Source organism: Triticum aestivum, chromosome 3D, assembly GCF_018294505.1.
Source record: "Triticum aestivum cultivar Chinese Spring chromosome 3D, IWGSC CS RefSeq v2.1, whole genome shotgun sequence".
In the NCBI taxonomy this organism is placed as follows: Eukaryota; Viridiplantae; Streptophyta; class Magnoliopsida; order Poales; family Poaceae; genus Triticum; species Triticum aestivum.
Genome location: NC_057802.1, coordinates 26,638,789 through 26,662,184, shown reverse-complemented (window position 1 = coordinate 26,662,184; position 23,396 = coordinate 26,638,789). Strand labels below are relative to the sequence as shown.

General features: G+C 45.2%; 1 protein-coding gene, 1 long non-coding RNA gene and 1 pseudogene across 4 annotated transcripts; 1 reads left to right on the top strand and 2 right to left on the bottom strand.

The window, feature by feature from the left end:
• Window positions 1-3,756: 3,756 nt before the first annotated feature.
• LOC123077057 (uncharacterized) lies at window positions 3,757-19,130 on the bottom strand. Of its 3 annotated transcripts, XR_006436355.1 has the most exons (13): window positions 18,600-19,130; window positions 18,352-18,515; window positions 18,098-18,251; window positions 17,335-17,412; window positions 16,512-16,634; window positions 14,294-14,405; window positions 13,187-13,301; window positions 11,135-11,428; window positions 9,082-9,193; window positions 5,800-6,045; window positions 5,507-5,556; window positions 5,333-5,406; window positions 3,757-4,229 (listed from the first exon to the last, which is right to left on the bottom strand). It is a non-coding gene; the product is annotated as an uncharacterized lncRNA (long non-coding RNA). The 3 variants fall into 3 exon arrangements; XR_006436354.1 differs by lacking the exon at window positions 5,507-5,556; XR_006436356.1 differs by lacking the exon at window positions 5,507-5,556 and having other exon boundaries at window positions 14,294-14,400.
• On the bottom strand, window positions 14,064-14,222 carry LOC123081210 (uncharacterized; annotated as a pseudogene).
• A 2,364-nt stretch (window positions 19,131-21,494) lies between the features above and the next one.
• LOC123073896 (uncharacterized) lies at window positions 21,495-22,309 on the top strand. Its single transcript, XM_044496895.1, has one exon. The coding sequence runs from the start codon at window positions 21,622-21,624 to the stop codon at window positions 22,186-22,188; it is 567 nt and encodes a 188-aa protein (XP_044352830.1). The 5' UTR covers window positions 21,495-21,621; the 3' UTR covers window positions 22,189-22,309.
• Window positions 22,310-23,396: the final 1,087 nt, after the last annotated feature.

The following is a 23,396-nucleotide window of genomic DNA, read 5'->3' as shown; positions in this document are numbered from 1 at the left end:
AAGATGGGGGGTCTTTAGTCGTGCATATTTAGTCCCGGTTGCACAGCCGGGACTAAAGGCCTTTACGAACCAGGACTAAAGGCCTTTTTTCTACTAGTGAGTGTTAGAATTAAACACGGCTTTCTACTTCGAAGTACCAGACTATTCCCTGAATAGCGGGATATTGTAACTTAGCGGAGCCTGACTAGTGCGCTAAATGGCACTATAGCGCGCTAAACCGGAGATTGCTAATGGAGCTCGTGATTAATTAGTTGGAATCGGTTGAATAACTTTGGTTTGGGTTGATTGATCGTATATACTACTGTACGTGCTCGCCGCCGCCGCCGGGACTGGGAGCCAATATACACGGCCCCCGCCAACCGAGCCCTTCATCTCCGGCCGGCCAGTGCCTCCGCACTGCCAGAGCGCAAACAAATGCCTCCTCCTCCTCCTCCTCCTCGTTACTCACCACGCCAGCATGCAGGACCGGAGGGGCGTCGGAGGCCTCAATCCTCCTTCTTTCATCCACGCCTCCCTAGCGGCGGGGCTCCTCATCTGCGTCGTCAATGTCGGGCTTCTGCTGCCCGTTGCCAGCTTAATAGTCCCTCACGCCCGTCGCGCCCAAGGTCCCAAGTCATAAGTCGCACGCGCATCCTGCTCACGGATGTATCACTGTTTCTAGTATATATAGCGATGGCCTTGGAAGAACCAGGAGGCCGCGGATCGGTGAGGTGGCATAAGACAGACCTTTGATGGATGCCAACCAATGGATGGAACAAATGAAGGGAGGAGAAGGGGCGATATATTTACAGGTAGCAATTAAATGGGGATTGCCTGATTCCGAGGAGGAGGGATAAGCTAGAGGATTAACTGCAAATCCGTTGACAGTTTTCAGTTTTTTTTCATATGTAATGTGAATCCAAGGATCACGTCACTCAGATCTTTACTTTGTCTCTCCTCCTAAGAGCATCTCCAGCCGTTGGCCCCTCCCAGGACGCATAAAAATCGCCCCCTGGGGCGAGCCGGCGATTCGTTCGGCGCTGGGGGCGGTTTTGCGCCCAGTCGTCGCCCCCAGTCGCCGATTTTGGCCCACTTTTGAAGCCTCATTTCGGCGAAAAAGGCCCATAAGGGCGAGAATAGGCCTATATTCGGTGTGGTTCGCCGTGGCTTGGCGTTCAATTATCAACATAAATATTTTTTATCACATATTTCATCACAGAAAATTCAAATACTTCAACAAAATAGTTCAATACAAATTATATAGTTCAACAAATAAAAACTCATATTTCATCACACGTCGCGCCCGGTGTCGCCCTTGAGCCTCCATAGGTGCTCTATCAGATCTTGCTGCAGTTGATGATGCACCTGTGGGTCTTGGATCTCCTGACGCATACTGAGGTAGGCAGTCCAGGTTGCCGGTAGCTGGTGATCAACTTGGGCAAGAGGACCCTGCCTGTGGTATGGTTCAGTGTCAAACACTGGCTCTTCCTGCTCGCTCTCAATGATCATGTTGTGCAAGATGACACAGCAGGTCATGATCTCCCACATTTGATCTTTCGACCAGGTCTGAGCGGGGTACCGAACAACAGCAAATCGAGATTGGAGCACACCAAATGCCCGCTCGACATCCTTCCTGCAAGCCTCCTGAATCTTCGCAAACCAGGCGTTCTTGCCTCCAGGCACAGGGTTTTGATGGTCTTCACAAATGTCGACCATCTCGGATAGATGCCATCAGCTAGATAGTACCCCTTGTTGTAGTGCCGCCCATTGATCTCGAAGTTCACCGGAGGAGAATGACCTTCAACAAGCTTGGCAAAGACAGGAGAGCACTGCAGCACGTTGATGTCATTGTGAGTTCCTGGCATACCAAAGAAGGAGTGCCAAATCCAGAGGTCCTGTGTGGCCACCGCCTCAAGTACCACACTGCAACCGCCTTTGGCGCCTTTGTACATCCCCTGCCAAGCAAATGGGCAATTCTTCCATTTCCAATGCATGCAGTCGATGCTTCCAAGCATCCCAGGAAATCCTCTTGCTGCATTCTGTGCTAGGATCCGAGCAGTGTCTTCCGCATTGGGTGTTCTCAAGTATTGCGGTCCAAACACTGCCACCACTGCCCGACAGAACTTGTAGAAACACTCTATGCTGGTGGACTCGGCCATGCGCCCATAGTCGTCCTGTGAGTCACCGGGAGCTCCGTATGCAAGCATCCTCATCGCTGTCGTGCATTTCTGGATGGAGGTGAATCCAAGTTTGTCGGTGCAATCCATCTTGCATTTGAAGTAGTTGTCGAACTCCCGGATGGAATTCACAATCCTGAGGAAAAGCTTTCTGCTCATCCGATAACGGCGCCGAAATGTTCTGTCGCCGTGAAGTGGAGCATCGACGAAGTAGTCGGAGTAGAGCATGCAGTAGCCTTCGAGACGATGCCGGTTCTTTGCTTTCACCCGCCCCGGCGCCGAGCCACCTCGCCGCGGCTTTTCATTGCTCGCCAGCAGCTGGGCGAGGGCGGCGAGCACCATGAGATGCTCTTCTTCCCGGACGTCGGCCTCGGCTTCCTCCTCCAGCAGCGCGGCGAGCACTTCATCGTCATCCGAGTCCATCGCCGAGGCAGGCAAATCGCCGAACACCTTGCGCGCGGTGGGCGTGCACCCGCCGCTAAACTGCCCCTCCGCGGCCGGAAACGCCCAGCTGGTGTCGGAGGGGCTGCCGCGGCGAACCTCTGCTATTTTTCCGGCGGGGAATGGCTATCTACCGGTGAAGGGCGGCGGGGCGGCGCCGGGATATACCTAGTGGCGGCCGAGAGCGCGGGGGGTGGGCGGCGAGTCGGGGAAGAAAATCTTGACTTTTCACCTGACGGCGTGGGCTAGCCACGCTTTTCCCTTGCGCCGGAGCCGCCAAGCGCCCCCCAGCACGCCGGGTTTGGCCTGCGGCCGCCGGGCGGAAAAAAGGGCCGAACCGGCGCTTTTCGTCGTCCTGGGGGCGCGACTGGGCCGTTTTTTTGGCGCCGGCGCCGAAAAAGTCGCCTGGGGGGCCTGTTGGGGGCGCGACTGGAGATGCTCTAACAAACTAGCAGAGATCTCTACTTTGTCTCTCCTGCTAACAAACTTGCAGAGATCTCTCCTTTCTCTCTCCTCCTAACAAACTTAAAGTGTCTGATTCCCAAAACAAAAACTGATCTTCCCTAGTAGATTTTACATATTATTACGTAGATTAGAGAAGATAACTAAGAAGAGAAAACAGGTTGCTCTTTTGCATTCCTCGGTTTCTAATTATAAGATGTTTTATTACTTGTGACAGATATGGTAGCATATAACATTACACATATTTGATTCAAGGCTGTCTGCTCGAAATAAGAATGATCAGAACAACCTAGTGATCATCAGCAATATTACAACATGATAAGTTGAACCATCATCAAGCTTCAATCAAAACTAGTAATCATCACATGATTAAAATGCACCACAAATCAATTATCTTCTACATAATCTTGTTGCAAATAGTAATACGCACCAAAAGAGAGGAATCCAAATCCAAACCTCCAGTTTCGACATGATTGTCAGGGACAACAATAACTGCCAGCCACTCCAATGCTTGCTCACATGCTAATGCATACAAACACAACCACTCCAATTTCCTTTTCTAATGGAAAATTGAAAGCAAGAAAGCAATTGTTTTCCACATCAACATACTAGATACGTTTTCATGCACAAGTTATTATTGTACATATAACTATTGAATGAATCATTCATGAAGAATTACTACCATTTGAACCGCACACATTCATTCCAATCTCTTGACACTGACCGAAAATACAATAATAACTCCCTCCCTGCCACACAATACAATCCCTGGGACAAGGCCAACATATACCACCATCCCATCAATTTTACAAAGTTCCGAGACACCTGAGCCTATGAGAGAGAAAAGTGAAAATAAACACAATAATGCCAATCTGTATTCTTCAAGATTAGATCGGCAGGGTCTTCTTGTATCTCAGAATGTCTCAACATTCAGCATAGACACTTAGACCATGAGATTGGGATCTCTCTACAGACCCCTCTCAGTACATCCAATGGCAACCAGGCCTAAATGTGCCCTGTTGATTGCTGAAATACGTCGAGCGATTTCCCCCTGCCTTCAACCAATAGGGCCACCGTCCACTTCCAAGGACTCGCTAGACTGGCAAGGTGCATTCGACCAGATCCATTGGTGGTCGCTCATCATCATCCGTCCATTCCATGGCACGTAACCTGACGACCATATGAACAAAACTTCCAAGTCAGAGCTTCAAATACACATGCAACAAGTTAAAGAAACGGTGACCAGACAAGTTCAGTCAATCTATGCAGAGTGAATCGGTCCCTCAGGAACCCTCGAAAGGCTTTCACAAACTAAATGTTCTATAGCCAGTGATAAAAAAAAGACGCTAGAAGTCAATCTCACACAAAACTGTTGGCTGGTACTTCATAAGGAGATGACAAAAATGAAAACATGCTATGCTCAAAACCCAAAACAAAAAGACACCCTTGTACATAAGCTGGCCTTAAGTAACGACAGACCCTCACGTAATCCAAGTACTGGCAGCATCAACTTCACAAACAAAATGTTCTATGGTGACTAATCTAAAAAGGCACTAGACAATCTCACACCCCAAGTGTTGGCTTATACTACCAGGGGGACAACAAAAACAACGGCATGCTATGCTAAAAAGCAAAAAGGAGAGAGGGAACCAAAGATGCTTGGCCATTTAGCTAGTGTATGGTCACAGACACCGAAGTGTTCACGCTTGGCAGTGTCACTAAAGTTGAGACACTTATTTTGGGACGGAGGGAGTATATATATATATATATATATATATATATATATATATATATATATATATATATATATATATATATATATATATTGTCAGCTAACATGAATATAGGTAATGGGAGAATCCTGCACTTTATCAGCCCAAGAAAGGTGGAGGAGCCATTTCAAACCCTGTAATGTGATAAAGGCGCAACCCGCCAAGTTCAAACAAATTAACACAAACTGCTTGGACTCATTCGTACAAGCAAACAACATCGAACCGACCTTCTTGTTCAGCTAGTATTAGTAGCGTAGTTCGTTTGGTCGGCATCACGAATTTACTAGAAAGTGGAGGTCACATCCATCACAAATTAGAGATAAATGCTTGGATTGCTTAGTTAGGAAACCAGAAATTATGAAGAGCATACAACATTGTGTTTGAAACTACCAGACATGCAATTAAATAACAGATCCAAACACTAAATCAATGGCTTGATGGCGAGAACATCTCAGAGCAAGAGAGAGAGAGAGGGGTGGGGTGGGGGGGTCAAGGACTCACCTGAACCAAGATGTGTAGGGCTTCCCTCCCAAAGCCTGTGACTTCCAGGGTGGTTTTCCTCCCTTTAGAAGGTCCTGTCATATTCAAAGAAACCAACATGTCAGGTCTCTCTATATGACACAACCCAAAACAGGAAAAATATAAAAGCGAGAAAGGTTCAAGGTAGATGAATACCATGGACCACTCATTTCCAAGAGAGCAACCATCTAGAATGCAAAACAACACTACAACAAATTCATCACAAAGAGCAATTAACTACAGAAATAAATTATCCATGATTAGTGGTTCAGGTGTCAATTGTGAAATACTGAGCATCAACTCAGTTCCATGTATTGCGGTAATCAGCATGCAGTGTGAAGTTTCAGTGGTCGCAGAACTCAACCAATGACAAACTGCTACCATTGATCGATGGCCGTGGACATGCAGAGCTTAACTAAAAACAGGGGAGAGGAACCAAAGTGGCTTACCTATGGCGGAGTGGAAGAAGTGCCAACCAGATGCTATGGGGGGAGTGAGCGGTGACAGAGGCAGATCTGTTTCGCTGACCAAACTCGTATTGGAAAGTATCATCTCCACGCCATTGTCGCCCAAGGCACACCCAGCAAAAACACTACTCGGCAGCCCAGCCATGGTGGTTCTGTACTACTTGTAATTGTAAACATGAGGATGTAGAGCTCCACTATTGTTGAGGCTGAGCTTCTCGGCCATGTAATCTGAGCCATACAAAAACAACAAGACAACGCATCAACACCAAACTTAGAAAAACTAGCTACTCACAAACTGACTGATACTAGTATAGACATTTAGTACAACAAGCAGAGTTTGGTCTATGTAGACTACTAAAGTTCATGCACCAAGCTTACGAAAACAATTGCACATACGTTCAAAGGCAATAGTTTATAGATAATATCAATAAAAGAGTGTAGCAATTCCAAGTTTCCATTAGTTTTTAAAAATCAATTACTCCCTCTGTCCCATAATGCAAGACGTTTTATGACACTATTATAGAGTCAAAAAATGTCTTACATTATGGGACGGAGGACGTACCAGTTTACAGGCCATTTCCATGCAAAATGAACTCACTGGACAACTGTCCCACAGTAGACAAGAGCAAATGTTCAATCAAGGCCAACTATTGTAAAGTAGGGAGCAAGTCCTGAAGCAAATGTCCAAGATTATTATATTTGTTCTTTTGCTTAACTTGCACTTCTCCAGTCAAATTAACTATAAACTATTGTCTTTGAACAATCACCAACCGTTTTATTTACTACAGACTAAGAACTCAGCATAAGTGGAAGCAATATTATCTTCTCCAGTCAACTTGAACTTCATTTAGCAAGCCAATGCCAAAACAGTAGCAATTCCTGAATTTTCTGGCATATAAACGAATGATAACCATGATACCCAATAAACATGACCATAATAGTGACTCCAGGAGCAAACCCAAAAACACAACTAGGCATCATCAAGCAGCCTAGCTAGAATTGTCGACATGGAGCAAAACCTGTGATCCTTAGCAAATTACCCAAGTAAACATTAGTAAATAAAGACTACCAATCGCCAAAAGACTACAAACATATAAACATTTCTTGGGATAACCATTTATACAAAGACATTTTCAGTGGGGAATATACCATGTGTGCATGTAAGTTATAATTTGGGCATGTAAGTCATTATTATAACATGTGACCGGCACAAAATAATCAAGAAGATTGACTCATGTGACATGTGTTAAAACGGCAGTTTTTTTGTGAGATAAATCACACACTGTTTATTACTATCTTCCTTTTTGTGCAGGCTATCTTACATTCAAGATATACGTCCACAATTTTGGAAACTCAGGAAAGTATTTAACATAGAAAATATGTGTTGTATAGTGGCAACTAAGTGCCAAATTTACTTTCCACACTTCTGGTCCATATCCATTGCAGGATAATAATTTGACTAGATTCATATTGAATATAGTACACATTCTGTATGTTTTTACTAAATCATGTCGGTTGTGACCGTTGAAACGCGCACAACTCACAAGTTGGGCGAGTTATCACGGATTCACAATGAACAAAATACCATGAATTTGTACAAGTTTAGTATACTCTGCTAAATACTAACTACTTTGTATTCTGTCTACTGCGTATTTGACCAGCCACATATACTCTGCTCTGATCATTTCTATATCTGTACATTTGACTATTATCACCAGCAGGCAAACAAATAAAAATGCTTGGCCATATGGTTCTATCCCAGATGTTCGCCGCTCTAAAAGCAAAAAACTAACAAATCTCACATTATATCCAACAAAAGCATAGTGGAATGCAAACTGCATCATCGCCAAGTTAAGTCGCTTTACAGATTATTACCATGTTGATAGGTCATGCCAGGCAGCTTTCCAGTGCTTGGTTGAAATGAACAAACTAAAAGGCGTTACGATATCCAAATCTACTGATGTGTGGTTACCCTGATCACTCTTTCTTACGTAGCAGCAACCAGGCAAACTTTGGACTTGTGCCGGCCAACTTAAGAAAACCACTACCCAACGGCAAACATATAGACATTTCTTGGGATGACCATGCATACAAAGACATTTTCAGTGGGAAATACACCATCTGAGCATGCAAGTCATTATACAATGTGGCAAGCACAAATTAATCAAAAAGTTTGACTCGCCGTGACATGTACAAAAACTACAGTTTTTTTGTGTTAGATAAATCACACACTATTCATTTCTCTCTTCCTTTATTTTGTGAAATCATTTCTCTCTTCCTTTTCGTGTACGCTAATTTAGATTCAAGATTTGTTTCAGCAATTTAGGGAACGAGGGAAAGTATTCACAAAGTAAATGTGTGTTGCATACAGGGAGGGTACATTTTAATCGTATTAAATTTGCTCGATACGAAGAAACAACAAAAGGGAGAATCCCAGTGAGTGAGGATAGAAGAACTGCAGTTGAGAAGAAACTACGCTACACTGTAGTAGAATAGCATAGATAAATCTTAAGTGTGTGGCTATGTAGAAGAAAACATCATGTGTAGTCAAGCAACAATATCTCATATCTCACGAAAACATCAGAGAAGTGATTTCCTGACAAATCTTTTGTCTGCGCTAACATTGGAGCAGCTCACATAGTGGATATTACTAGATAAATGATGCTGCTGCTGGAACAAGTCGAATAAAAAATTCTTTAGTTCTCTTGTGTACCCAAGAACGAAAACGATCAAAAACAATTGAATATATTCTCCTAAATAACAAATGAAAAATGCAAGCTTTGGCATAAACTTGATGGAGATGCAGGAAAGATTAGAGGAGCTCTTAATATGACTTTTTTCATCCAGAAAATACACTGTCGATAGTGCAGTCCTACATAGCACACAATATGGAGACTAGCATCATCTCAGTGCTATTTCCGTCCAAATTAAGCTGAGATGTAGTAGGAAGCCATCACACATATGTACAACAGAAATAAAATGAGCAGATCAACATCTAACTCGTTAAAAATTAGGCATCTTCGTCCAGGCACAACAAAATAATCTTGCATAGGCGGCACAAAATAGTAGCAGCCACATACATGCGTGGTCTCGCAAAGCATAAGTACTGTGACATGTTTCATCAACAATAAAGAAACATGGACACAATCACAGCCTTGTGATTGTGGTGACCGAAAGACCACCACCACACAATCAGCCCCGGCTCGATGGCCAGACCGTCTAAGGGCACACAGAGTCAGACACACAGACAGACTAAGGACTCACCACAACCCATGTAGTCTGACATGGAGATCCTGACAGTGTGCCATGTATGGTTCAAGTGCTGCCGGCTGGCAGTCATGTCCCAATGGAGGTCGGTCGCTGGTGGCAGGCTGCTCTGGAATCATATGCTCGGGAGATTAGCGACATTTGTTGCTTATACGCAAAAGTAAGAACTATTCATTCATAAGTACATGTGTAACAACAAGTACCAAGATACCGAAATGCAGCCATGGCCATAGCAAGAAAAATAGATTGGTCGTTGTCTATTCATAAAATGGAGATGGCACGAGCAGACAATTAAACACGGATCAATACATGAGAGTTTTTATCTTACAGCAAACAAAATCCTAGTAAGGGAATGAATTATGCTAACGGCGCTAGTAAGGGAATGTTGAGTTGGAACCGTTGTCAATTCAACAAGTTGTACTACCTTACATGATATCAGACCTATTCGTCTCCATTCCTATTCCTAGCACACACTTTTTTGCTTTGTACTCCCATCAGAAGCACATAAATAAAGAACACGGTAGGGGGGGGGGGGGGGTTGTTTTCATGGATAGCAATTTCCTATTAAAGTTGTGGCATTTCTATTCCCTATACCCAGACACATCTTAGACTGCGAGTTGTGACTGAGGATCCAGCCTCCACAGAATGTGTTAAACTATACTAATTAGCCAAATTTAACTCAAATACTTGGCATCTCAGTCTAGCTCTAAGTTTCCTCAAGAATATATTGCCCAACACAGTGCTTCAAGAGAAAGCTACAGATAGGCAGATGTGACCATTGACGTGAAGCTCCACAACATTTCTGGGGGACAATGCATAGCATAAAGATGTGACACTAATGCTCGACAAGACTACCTGGTGATTCAAAAATAAAGTCAGGGCTTACCGGCTAGCACCACCTATGTTCCTCTTATGCATGAAAGTTTTTCATTATATTCACTCTTAAAGCTTCTTGTTGAACAAAGAATGGCGTCGGACGGTCACAGTTTTGTGTTGCATGTTCATATTTCTGCAAGTTATTACTAAATCATGTTGGTTGTGAAAATCGCACAACTCAAGTTGGCCCAGCTATCACAGATTCACAGTGAACAAAAAGCTCGAAACAGTAGCCATGAATTTGTAGAAGTTTGGTATAAACCGAGAGAACCAACAAAAAGAGAAATCTGTCTATTGCGTGTTTGACCAGTCACATATACTCTGCTCTTGCAAAGAGAGCCTTGGCTCAGTGGTTGGGCATGCGGTTGTGCAGCCTAGCGACCCGAGTTCAATTCCTAGAATTGACAGGCGATGCACAGGGGTTTTCCCCCGTTTATTGAGGATCAAGCTTGGTGTGTGGTGGAACCTCTCATCAAGAAATATCTTGATACTCATTTAAAAAAATTCTGAGGACCATGTTTATCTTGGTACTCATACTAAAATTGCCGTATGCATCCCTGGTTGGTGCAGAGGCCGGGGAAGTGAAATTCTCCCCCATTTTTACATTTTGGCTCTGTGTGAGCCTTTTTTCACTTTTTCCAGTTGGAGACTTTGAGACCTTGTTGGAACCTTTATTTTGGTTAATAAGATGGCCGTATGCATCAATCTGATGCAGAGGCCGGGGAGATCCCCCTTTCGAAAAAAAAGAAAAAATATACTCTGCTCTTATCTCTTCTATATTCGTATATTTGACTATTATCACGAGCAAGGTAAACAAAAAAATACTCGGTCGGATGGTTCTATCTCGAATGTTCGCTACTCTAAAGGCAAAAAAAAACAAATCTCACATTATATCCAACAAAAGCAGAGTGGAATGCAAGCTGCGTCATCGCCAAGTTAAGCAACTTTAGAGACTAATTCCATGCTCACAGGTTGTGCCTTCCAGCTTTCTAGTGCTTGCTTGAAATGAAAAAATGACAAAACATATTCACACAACACAGACCAGGAGGAACTGAGTACTACAAGCAATTCTACTATGAAGTTAAACCACGTGATAGGAGAAGCCCTAACACAAACCAAACTAGCTAGCTAAGAAAATCAAAGCGCTGCAAGCAAGGAAGGGTGGTTGTCTTACCACAGCCATCAAACTAGATGTTGCAGTTGCTGACGTGGTGCTTCTGGTGGTGCAAGGGCGTGAGCTCGCCAGAGATGGCTGCCTGCACTAGGACATGGTCGTATGGCGGCTGCGCTGCTGGTCTTCACCGCCTCCAACATGCTAGTGCCGGGCGAAGAAGAAGATGGCCGAACCTCACCCTAGGCAGGCACGAGATCAACCGTGGTGAGGAGGCAAATCCTTCCTCAGCGGCCGATCCTAGATCCATCCAAGCAACACGCCGCCTCTGCAGCTCGTCCTCCACAGAGGATAGTTCTGGACAAAGACATAATAGTTTCATATGAACTAACATTGGTGCTTGTCATGAAATAAAATGATTGATTATATTGTACTAAACAAGTAGTGAGATGAAAGGCACATTGGTGAGAAAATAACTAAAAGTAGTTACTGTGTACTACTCCCTCCATTCCTAGACATTACTACCAAAATGTCATATGTTTAGGAATGGAGGGAGTAGGAAACAATTTTTATCCTTGTTTTTAATCTGAATACACAAGGACTATAGTGGCAACTAGAAAGAGAGCAGCACATATATATAAATGCATCAACCGTTTTCCGTCCAATGTCAGGCATTCACGCATCCAATCCTCTTCCGAAGACACCAACACCAGTGCAACTATATATAACAGGCACATACATCATCACAACAACAACAAAGCCTTTAGTCCCAAAAAAAATGGGGTAGGCTAAAATTAAGTTTACTTGAACTTGAAAATGTTGCTGTGCATATGGCAAACCAAGCACCCTCCCATGTGTAAGTGTTGTTTGACCTGCTCCCACGAGGGAAAAGCCAGCCTAGGAACTCTAGTATAAACTATTAACTGCACTATACGAATCTCAGAAACACCTATAGGATATATATACATAAAATCTACATAGATAAACCACAACACTTACAATTAAATAACAGATCCAAACATTTAATCAACGGCTCGATTGCCGGACCATCTCAGAGTAAGAGAGAGAGGGAGGGGGGCGGATCAAGGACTCAACCTGGACCAAGATGTGCAGGCCTTCGCTCCCAAAGCCTGTGACTTTTAGGGTGGTTTTCCTCCCTTGAGAAGGTCATGTAACAGCAACCAGCCAAACTTTGGACTGGTGCCGGCCAACTTTAGAAAACCACTACCCAACGCCAAACATATAGACATTTCTTGGGATGACCATGTATACAAAGACATTTTCAGTGGGAAATACACCATGTGTGCATGCAAGTTATTATAGCATGTGGCCAGCACAAATTAATCAAAAAGTTTGACTCACGTGACATGTGCAAAAACTACAGTTTTTTGTGTTAGATAAATCACACACTATTCATTTCTCTCTTCCTTTTTTTTGTGAAGTCATTTCTCTCTTCCTTTTTGTGTAGGCTAATTTAGATTCAAGATTTGTTTCAACAGTTTTGGGAACTCGGGAAAGTATTCAACAGAGTAAATGTGTGTTGCATACAGGGAGGATGCACTTAATCATATTAAACTTGCTCGATGCGAAGAAACAAAAGGGAGATTCCTAGCGACAAGACTACCTGGTGATTCCAAAATAAAGTCGGGGCTTGCCGGCTAGCACCACCTATGTTCCTCTTATGCATGAATGTTTTTCATAATATACACTCCTAAAGCTTCTGGATGTATGTTCATATTCTGTATGTTTTTACTAAATCATGTTGGTTGTGAAAATCACACAACTCATAAGTTGGCCCAGCTATCACAGATTCACAGTGAACAAAAAAGCTTGAAACAATAGCCATGAATCTGTGGAAGTTTGGTATAAACCGTCGCAACCAACAAAAAGAGGAATTAGTCTATTGCGTGTTTGACCAGTCACATATACTCTCCTATTGTCTCTTCTATGTTTGTATATTTGACTATTATCACGAGCAGGCAAACAAATAAAAATGCTTGGTCGGATGGTTCTATCCCGAATGTTCGCCACTCTAAAAGCAAAAAACAAACAAATCTATCATTATATCCAAAAAAGCAGAGTGGAATGCAAGCTGCGTGGAGAAGATGACCGAACCTCAACCTAGGCAGGCACAAGATCAACCTTTGTGAGGCGGCAAATCCTTCGTCAGCGGCCAATCCTGGATCCATCCAAGCAGCGCGTCGCAGTTTGTCCTCCACAGCGGACGGTTCTGGACAAAAACATAACAGTTTCATATAAACTAACATTGGTGCTTGTCATGAAATAAAATGCTTAATCATATTGTCCTAAACAAGTAGTGAGATGAAAGGCATGGTGGTGAGAAAATAACTAACAGTAGTTAGTGTGTACTACTCCCTCCATTCCTAAATATATATGACGTTTTGGTAGTTTAATGAGCTACCAAAACATCACATATTTAGGAACGGAGGGGGTAGAAAGCAATTTTATCCTTGTTTTTATCTGAAAACACAAGGACTACAGTGGCAACTAGAAAGAGAGCAGCACATTGTCAGGCATTCAATGTCAGGCATCAACTATTTTCCATCCAATGTCAGGCATTCATGCATCCAATCCTCTTCCGAACACACCAACACCAGTGCAACTATATATAACAAGCATATACATCATCACAACAACAACAACAACAAAGCCTTTAGTCCCAAACAAATTAGGGTGGGCTAAAATTAAGTTTTCTTGAACCCGAAAATGTTGTTGTGCGTACAGCAAACCAAGCACCCCTCCCATGTTTAATTGTTGTTTGACCTGCTCCCATGAGTGAAAAATCAGCCTAGGAACTATAGTGTAAACTATTAACTGCACTATACGAATCTCAGAAACACCTACAGAATATATATGCCTAAAATCTAAATAATAAACCACAACCAGAGACCAAACATGATGTTATTTTTCTTATCCCAAATTCATTGCTATCTAAACATGATGCACTGTAAGAATAGGAAGCACTACAATGATCCATCAGAGACCCGTTTAAAATAAAACACAAAACTGAATCAAGCTGGTCCAAATGGGTAACTTCATCCCAGACCAAATCTTACAATAAAAGGAAAGCACCACAATACTATATGCAAGACAACACATGTATCTACGATTTTAGTACCCTCAAGTAGACCTCTATTTAAGGAATTGCCAGCATATGCTTTGTTCTTACATAAGCTCGTCTGGAAGAGGTGGAGGGTATACCTCGTCTGGTGCCCGCGGCTCATCGGGAGGAGGCTGGAGTGCCTGCCGATGCAAGTTCCCGCTCTTCTGCTCCACGAGGGGAGAAGAGGGACCTTCCTTAGCGGCGGCTGCTCTGGGAAGAAACAGCAAGGAATGGTTCCATCACTATGGACTTATCCATTTAAGAACATCAACATGCAAGAAACAGTAGGTATTTTTATTTTTTATTTGAATAGAGCACCCAATAAATAAAGGAGAAAGTATATCATTTTAAACACCAATCTAATGCATGACATCCAAAAAAGTTCAGTTTTTCTCTCTCATTACATCCAGCAAGACAGCAAAACACACTGGTACTGTCTAGTCAAAACCAAAAAAAGAAAGACCATAACTCTAGTCTATTTGTTCGCAAGTGAACCTTATGACTCGAATTTGAAAAAATTAAGGCATGAGCTATGTCATTCACATCTTAGATTCCAGTATGGCTAACTGGCTAAACACTGAGCAAAATGTGAGGTCAAATTTATATGCAGGGGCGGGCCCACCTCAATTCCAAGGTATTCCGTTGAATACCCATTATTTTTACCAGAAAACTAGGTATATATGGTGATCAAGCCACAATGTCCAAGTCGTCCATAGTTGTGGACACGAATATTCAAGTAGTCGTAAACCCTGCAGGGGTGCACCAAGTTACCCATACATGCATGATCATCTATTAACGTCACATAAAACCCTTCCCTTGGGGTGTTGACAAAGGGTGATCAACACGACACTTCACCTACGCCTAAAATTCAAGCTTTGAAATAATCTAGCTTCAGCACACTCTTAAGTTGACACAGAACAGATCCTTGGTTTTTACTACTGAAGATATACAACATAATTTGGCTGCATATTGCATATGAAAGGTAGTCTGATCATGTGAAAATAAAGCTACAATGCTAGGCCACAATGAAGTTGCATATCGCATATCGCGAATCTGAATGAAGTTGTTAAGTTCAGAAATACAAAATAGGGACACTCCAATCATAGCTGAATATGTACTAGCTAAATGTTTTATTCGAGATTTTGATACCATACTGGAATGTGGATGTGTTAACTATTTTGCAAGGGGTATGAAAATAGCAAAACTTTTACTAGAGGAATTGCCAGCAGTTGCAGAGCCAATCTTCTTAAAAGCTGGCTCAAGTTTTCTCAGCTTCACTGGATCAAACTGTTGTGTTGACGTGTTATTATACCACAAAATTCTATTGAATCTGCCAGTCAAAACCAGATCATGATGGTTTATCAATAAAAATGAAAACATATGCAGATGACGTTGACGAAATTCTTTCCGTTCAACACATTCCATGAATTTAGTAATCTGTAAGTCAACACAACTATAAGTTGACTGCTGGATTTTTAATTTATTCCTTTTAAAGCATTGAGATATTAGTAACATCATATCAACAAAACAACTATATTTCCGCAATACTCCCTCCGTCCCACAATATAAGATGTTTTTGCAAGCTAAAACATCTTGCAAAAACGTCTTATATTATGGGATGGAGGGAGTAGCTGTTATCTTAACAATGACATCCTCTCCAACTTAGCACACCGGCCACGAAGTCTCTTCATTTAGTACACGTGAACTATCTTCATTTAATACACGTGCAAAATATAAGGCAATGAAAGCAATATTGATGGCAAATGTACTAAGTACTAACATTATTGTCATGCAGCAAGCCACAAACACCCCATATATTTTATTGTGAATTCAGAGAACACTGGTTGCAGAACTCTAGCATCTGCATTGACTCTTACATGGCCGTTCCGTTGATTCATTTGCTAAATTTCGTATTAGAGTCACAAAATCTCAAGGTTCTGGCAAGCTTTGTTCAGCAGTTCATCAACCGAAGATAAGCCTAGTTCACGGAGAAAACTTTGCTTACAGTTTAGGAGCGCAGAAGCTTCCTTCATAACTAAACCGGAATTTTGTGTGCGTGCCTTTAGCCAGGTACTTTGGCTGCAGGGTGTTCTTAGCCCAAACAAATCATGTTTACATTTAATAAAACTATGACCACCAATGTCAGGAGATCTCTGTTTAATGTACTACTACTTGTTCAACATACTACTACTGTAAAGCTTTAAGCTGACTGCGGTGGGATGAGTGAGCCCTCGAATTCTTGGAAGAAACAGTTGGCAAATCTCGAAGAGATGATCCGGAAACAACAAATCTGGAAGAGAAAGACACGGAGCAAACCTCGTTTCCGTGCTTTCCCTTCTCACTCCACCTCCGAAGTAGTTCTTGTCTCACTTTGCCCGCTCCGGCTGCTTGGCCCCCTTCCAAGTCCCACAAGATGGAAACGAGGCCGCAATCAGTGCTCTGCGAAGAAACCAGCAGGGATCACTTGTTGAGCAGAGAATAATCTAGCTTCAGTACACTCTTAGGTGACACAGAACAGACCCTTTATTTTTACTACCGAAGATATACATAATAGTTTGGCTGGATATTGCATACAGAAGGTAGTCTGGTCATGTAAAAATATAGCTAAGCAGTATCATAAATCTGAATGAAATTGTTGAGTATAGAAATGCTGAAAAGAGACACTTAAATCGCATAGCTCAATATCTACTAGCTAAATGTTTTACTCAAGATCCTGAAACCATACTGGAATGTGGCTGATATCTAATACTCCCTCCGTCCCATAATATAAGAGCATTTTTACACTAGTGTAGTGTCAAAAACGCTCTTATATTATGGGACGGAGGGAGTAGCTGCAAAGAGACATTCAAATGTACATAGCTTTGCATAATTCATCTCAACCATGGAAAAAGCCTAAAATTGGAGATCTGAAAATATCTAGCTTCAGTACACACTTAAGATGACAAAATAGATCCTTGATATTTACTACTGAAGATATACAACATAGTTTGGTTGCATATTGCATACAGAAGGTAATCTGGTCATGAAGAAATAAAGCTACAATGCTAGACAAAGCAGTATCATAAATCAGAATGGAATTGTTAAGTATAGAAATACTAAATCGAGACACTTCAATCGCAAGGGTGTGAAAATAGCAAACCTTATACTAGAGGAATTGCCAGCAGTTACAGAGCCAAACGCGGGCCGAGGATTCCAAAGCTTCACCGGATCGATCAAGCTGCGCACATAGATTAGCAGAGAAACCATGTTAAAACGGTAAGGAGAAAAGGTTTGCTGATGTGTTATTCTTTGTATACCACAAAATTCTATTGAATATGCAAGTCAAAAGTAGACCATGATGGTCTGCCGATAAAAATGAAATGAAAGCATATATACGCAGATGAAATTGAAGAAATTCCTTCTCTTCGACACAATCCAAAAAATTAAGTAATCTGTAAATCAACACTGCTATGAGTTGACTGCTGGATTATCAACTAATCCTTCTTGAGAATTGAGATGCTAATATGTTACTGAATTTCACACTAGACTAGAGTCACAGAATCTCAAGGTTCTGAATTTTCTACAAGACTTGTTCAGAAGTTCCAACAAGCGAAGACCGCTGGGGGAGAAAACTTGGCTTGTAGTTTAGGAGAGCAGCAGGTTCGTTTTTTGTCAGTAAACCTTGAACTTTTGTGTGTGCCTTGAGCCAGGTGCTTTGGCTGAAAGGTGGGACCAGCCTAAACAAATCGTATTCAACTCGTAGCACCAATGTCAGGAGATCTCTATGTTTACTGTTCAACATACTACGAGTAGTAGTTGAAGCTGACTACGGTGCTCTCGATGCTTAGAGGAAAAAGAAGCAATTGGGAAGCAGATAATCTGAAAAGAACAAATCTTGTAGACGAGGCAATTGGGAAACAAACCTTTCTTTTTCTGCTTCCCCTTCTCAGTCCACCTCCAGCCTAGCTAGTTGGGTAGTTCATGTCTCACTTCGCCCCCTTCCAAGTCCCAACAAGATGTCCTTAATCCTCACCCGCAGCCGCAGGACAGACCGACTGGAGGCCTTGGCTCTCCTCTCTGAAAAAGGTTGCAGTTTTCATCTCACACCAAACATAATTAATTCGCCCAACCCAAAGCAAGAGCAGAGCATGAGAGGGAGGGAGAGAAAGAGAGAGACCTTGAAGAGTCGGAGCAGCGGCAGAAGAATCAGTCGGACCCGGAGGTGGTGCATGGCGCATCGGGCCAAATCGAAACCAACATAACATGGTCATGGCGGCAGGCTGCTGACCTCCATCTCCATGGCGTGGTTGTGGACAAAGCACGGATGGAGCCTACCCTGTCCTGTGCGTGCGCGAGGAAGGGACTCAGGCCGAGCCAAATCGATCCAAGAGGAGAAGAAGGCGAGAGAGTAGGTACCTAACTTACCTTGCCGACGGCGAGACGGAGCAGCCAGGCATCTCCACTCGATCGGCGAGGTGAGGACGAGACGGCCGCGTCAAGGTACCTCGACGACGGCATCTCCGCCTTGAATACGGCCGCGTCGTCGGCGAGGTCGCGTCGTCGTCCCGGCGAGTCAGGGTGGACACGGTCCGAGCCGGTCCGGTCCCGGTCCGAGCCGCCGTTTGGACCGGCCACCGGCGGTCCGGACCGGACCGGACCGAGCAGCGTGGCGGGCCTGTTTTCAGGGACCGGACCGGCGGTGGTGAAGCCCGGGCCGGACCGAGAGGACCGGCGGTCCTGTTTCCATGGCGGTCATGGCGAGGCGGCGGTGACCATATTATCGGCAAAAGATGGGTGTTGTGACAGAAGCATTGCACAGAGGCAGCGGCGAGGTGGGCGACATGTGCGGGTGCTGTGGCGAGGTGGGCGACATGCGTGAGCGCCGGCGGCGAGGCGGGCGATGTGCGCTCTGCATCGCGGCTGTTATGCTGTTAGCCATGAACATTCCTTGGCAGTTAATTTTCATTGCATGCAACTAATGTAGAACGTGCATGAGCCCATGATTTTCTCTCTGCGGGCCTCTCCATAATTTGCGGATCAAACCTGACGTGAAGTTAAATGCCAAATGGCGCCGTGATTTTCGTATCAGGCCCTGTTTCTCTCGTACTTGCCATTTCTTGTTCGACTGAATAAAAGTGCAGAAAGGAACACACGAACAGGACTGAATACACACGTAGGTGCGGCCACTAACCCAACTAACTCCCGGTCTAACCTCCACTGTGTAGGATCATGGCGCGTGATTATAGTCAAAGCGTTTCTCCCATGATTTGCACCTTCCAAAACATACTTGCCTGATTTGTTGGACGCGAAAATCACGGCAGAGCGTTTCTCCCACGATCCGAAAATCATGGCCGATCGAGTTTTTCCCCAGTTGATGGCGTGCATGCGTGCTCTGCTGAAACGGCTGCCATGGCGAGGGTCGAGAACGCGAGATCGTCCGCGGTGCACGCACGGCAGTGACGACGAGCGACGGCGAGAAGCTATGGCGCATGGGGAGGAGAGCAAAGAAGGAGTTGGGAAGCTTGGGGGCATGGTGGTTCACCCGAAGTCTGCCGGTGGCCGCGATGACGAGGAACAGCGGCGGCGCTGACATTTTTTCGTCGGTCCTCTCGGTCGGACCGGTTAAAGACCGGACCGGACCGGCAATTTTTCGGGCCGTATTTGGCAGACCGGACCGGCCATTTTCTGTAGCGGGCCAGGACCGAGCGGGCCAAGCCCGAGCGAGCCATGAGCGGGCTGAAAAGCCCGCTCGGTACGTCCAGCCCTACCGGCGAGCGAGCCACCGTGGGGGACGGATCTGGGAGCCGCCGATTGACCTGCCTCATCCCACGGTCCATCTCCCTCCCTCGCGGATCTCAAGTCCTGGCGGTGACCAATTCATGAAGAGAGGAAGGGAGGAGGAGAGGGTGGGGCGGCGCATCCATCTCCATCGATTCATTGATGGCAGCGCATCCAGTTCGAGTCTTCGTGATTGGTCGCTCCCTCGTCTCCACGGATCGATGGGTCCACCTACCCACGGATCAAGCAAAGTGCACCGTGATTTTTATTGGTTGTTTCCCACGTCTCACGGATCGACCCTTGTTTTGACCCGATCCGAGCCATTCGTCAACATCCGACGCAAGAGGCGCGTGCCACGAAATTCGGGTGAAAACTTACATATATTTTTCTTTGACAAAAAATCCTCAATGCAACCGCACAAAGGGAGATCATCGTCCACACCCAACGCAAGATACTAATTGACAATCAGTACCTCCTCGCGGCGGCGCTGCGGGACGACTGCACCTTCTTAAAAACGCTCGGCATGTGGGTGGTGACGAGCTTCCTTGCTTCCCGCCAGTACTCACCGTATGGCTTGAAGCCGATGTCAAACGAGCCGTACATGATGGTGTCGGAGACCACAGAGTGGGGTTGTGATGCGAAGACGTGATCGTGAGCGCGCGGCGAAGACACGACGAGGGTCGGCACGGCGCCGAGGCGGAGGAGCATCACGCTGTCTGTTGGCTAATATGTTCGGGTGTCATATCCTCATCACATGTAAGCATTGGTCCCCAGGGAATATGTTTGGATCTGGCCAAGCTGTCATCTCTGCTGAATCCATCTGGATGGGTCGGCCCTCGTGGTTCTTAGTCAGTTTGCAGGTATGGTCCTTATGGTCTACTTCTTTTTCTTTGTCGACGATGAGCCAGCTCTTTGGGGTCTTAGCACAATGACTTCCCAACCGTCGACTATAAATAAGGTTTACCCGACTTTGATGAGAAAAGGGCGATGATAGACGGAAGCACAACTTGGGCTCATTCTCATGCTTGTAGACTTTGCAGTCTGCGTTGGGTGGTTCATGAACCTGATTGTAATATTTGTCACCTCTGATGGTAGTGTTGTTGCAAGTTATTTGGGCTGTCACAGTGTTTACAGACGAATATAGAATCATTGGGCTGATCTAACCAAACATGGCGGCCAGTATCTAGGAATAAAGCGTGCTTCGCGAGTTTGTGAGCCTGCTGCGAGCGGGGTCAAGGCGGCCAACAAATGAAACAATTTGGGCTGCGCTTGTTGTTTGACTCTCTCTCTCGCGTAAAAAAAAATATAACCCACACGAGTCTTCGCATTTTAATCGGACGGTCAGGGGCATGAATGGGACCGATTTATTTTTCAGCTAGCTTAATTTTAACAAAACCGCTCATTTAATAAGCTAAAAATACGATGTGTAATCCTGAGATCTTTTGTGATTCGCTTTCAATGAAGTACTATGATTGCATATGTCCAGTTTCAGATATACGCTTCCTACGTATGGATTTATGAAGCATATCTCAAATGATTCGATGAACCTGATGGATTTATTTTCTTTTATTTATGATATGATACACCGCCTACTAAGATTAGACTTATAAGAAGAGACAAATGGGAGAGAGGGAGGGTGAGACAGATCGAGAGACAATACGCCACCATCATGGCCGTGGGCACATCCTCTTCTATGCTCGGCGGCGCTTTCCTTCTCCTCGTCCTCTCCTCGGCCACTGATGTTCACGGCGGGCCAAGCTCCAGCGCCGCGCCACGTTCCCCGCTGGACTACCTCTGCAACAACCTCGGACCTGCGTACGTCGGGGCGAACCTCTGCGTGTCCACGCTCTGCATCGACCCCTCCTGCCGCTCTACGCGCGGCTTGCCGGGGCTCGCAGTGATCGCCACCAGGCTGACAGTGTCCAACGCCACGGTGGCCAAGGCGAGCATCGAGCATGCGCTCGCCCACGCCAAGGACGGCAAGGCCAGGAAGGCCATGCGGTCGTGCCTCCAGCTCTACACCGGCGCCATCCCAAGGCTGCAGTGGGCGGCGCGGTCGGCTGCTGCTGGGCGATATAGCGGTGTACCGGAGGTGCTACTGGCTGCTAGGTACGTCTCAGATAAGTGCACCAATTTGGCCGGCGAGGGGGCACTTCCCAAGGAGAACGTTGAGTTCTTCATGATGGCCTTCGTCGCGGAGGCCGTTGTCGAAGGGGTGCAGCTTTTTATCGGCTGACCAATGGATGAATAACCCGCTTTTCCCCTCGGTAATAATAAGATAAAGCCGCTGTCAAAACTGTAACAACTATGCAATGGTGTATTTGTGGCCGGCCAATCAAGTCACCGTTGCTTGGTCCCTTTTCGTTGTTGTTGTGTGAATATAGATAGACTGCGTTGGGCTGTGGTTGGTGGTTGCTCGACCGGAACGACCGACCCGTCTACGTGTTTAGTGACAAAAACAACAACAAATACGTGCTTTATTTGACGCTCAGGCTGGACGGAGCAAGCGGGCTTTTCGGCCCGCTCAGCACCGGACCGGACGGTCCTGGCCCGCTCAAAAAATTGGCCAGTCGGGATACAAAATTTCGGCCAGTCCGGTCCGGTCTTTGACCGGTCCAACCGAGCGGACCGAAGCACGCTGCAGGCTGTTCATCGTCATCGCGGCAAGCGGCGGCACCATTCTCTGCCGGTGAGATGCGTGCGCCGCGAGTCCAACGGCCACGCCCTGGCATCCTTCTCCCGCGCGACCGCGCCCCTCCTCGATTTGTTTCTTTTATTCAGTCGAACAGAGAAGAAAACTCATGTCACGCGCATCATCAGGTAGAAGAGAACAGAAATAGAAAGAACACGCTGTCACACCCGTGATTATCGAGAGGAACAGGGGCAGGAGACAGTCACGCCCCACTTCCTTGTTATCCTTTTAATCATCCAGTTTGACCCGATAATTAAGGCGCCTTCCCAGGACAACTCCTCGCTGCCGTTCCTTTTATTCAATTGAACATGCACAAAATAGTACTAGGAACGAGAAAAAAAATGGTTCGATCCGACAATCATGGTGTCAACTTCACGCCTCTGCCTCGCGCCGCCGCTCCCTCGCGGGGCTGTTGCCCCTCTCCCCTGTGTGGGTGTGCCGCTCCCTCCCTCTCCTGTGCCTCTCCCACGCGCCTCCGCGCATGAGGTGTGTCTTCTCCGGCTCCGGCCATCGTGTTGCTTCTCTAACCACCTCGCCGACATCTTGGGCCCACATGGTGTCATGGCCGGTTTTCCGGGACATAAAATCTCAGCAAATGACCCTTGTGTCATCACCAGCCCTAGGATTACTGTTTGCTGGTGGACACTTCCTTGATACAGAATTTCAAGCAGTTACAAGAATTTGAGTATAAGACCATAAAGGTCCATTGAGAATAACAATGATCTCTAGTGGTGGACGACGGAAGTGACTCA

Excerpts from the sequence above, each read along its gene's own strand:
- LOC123073896 (XM_044496895.1), top strand. The coding sequence starts at position 21,622 with ATGGCCGTGGGCACATCCTCTTCTATGCTCGGCGGCGCTTTCCTTCTC.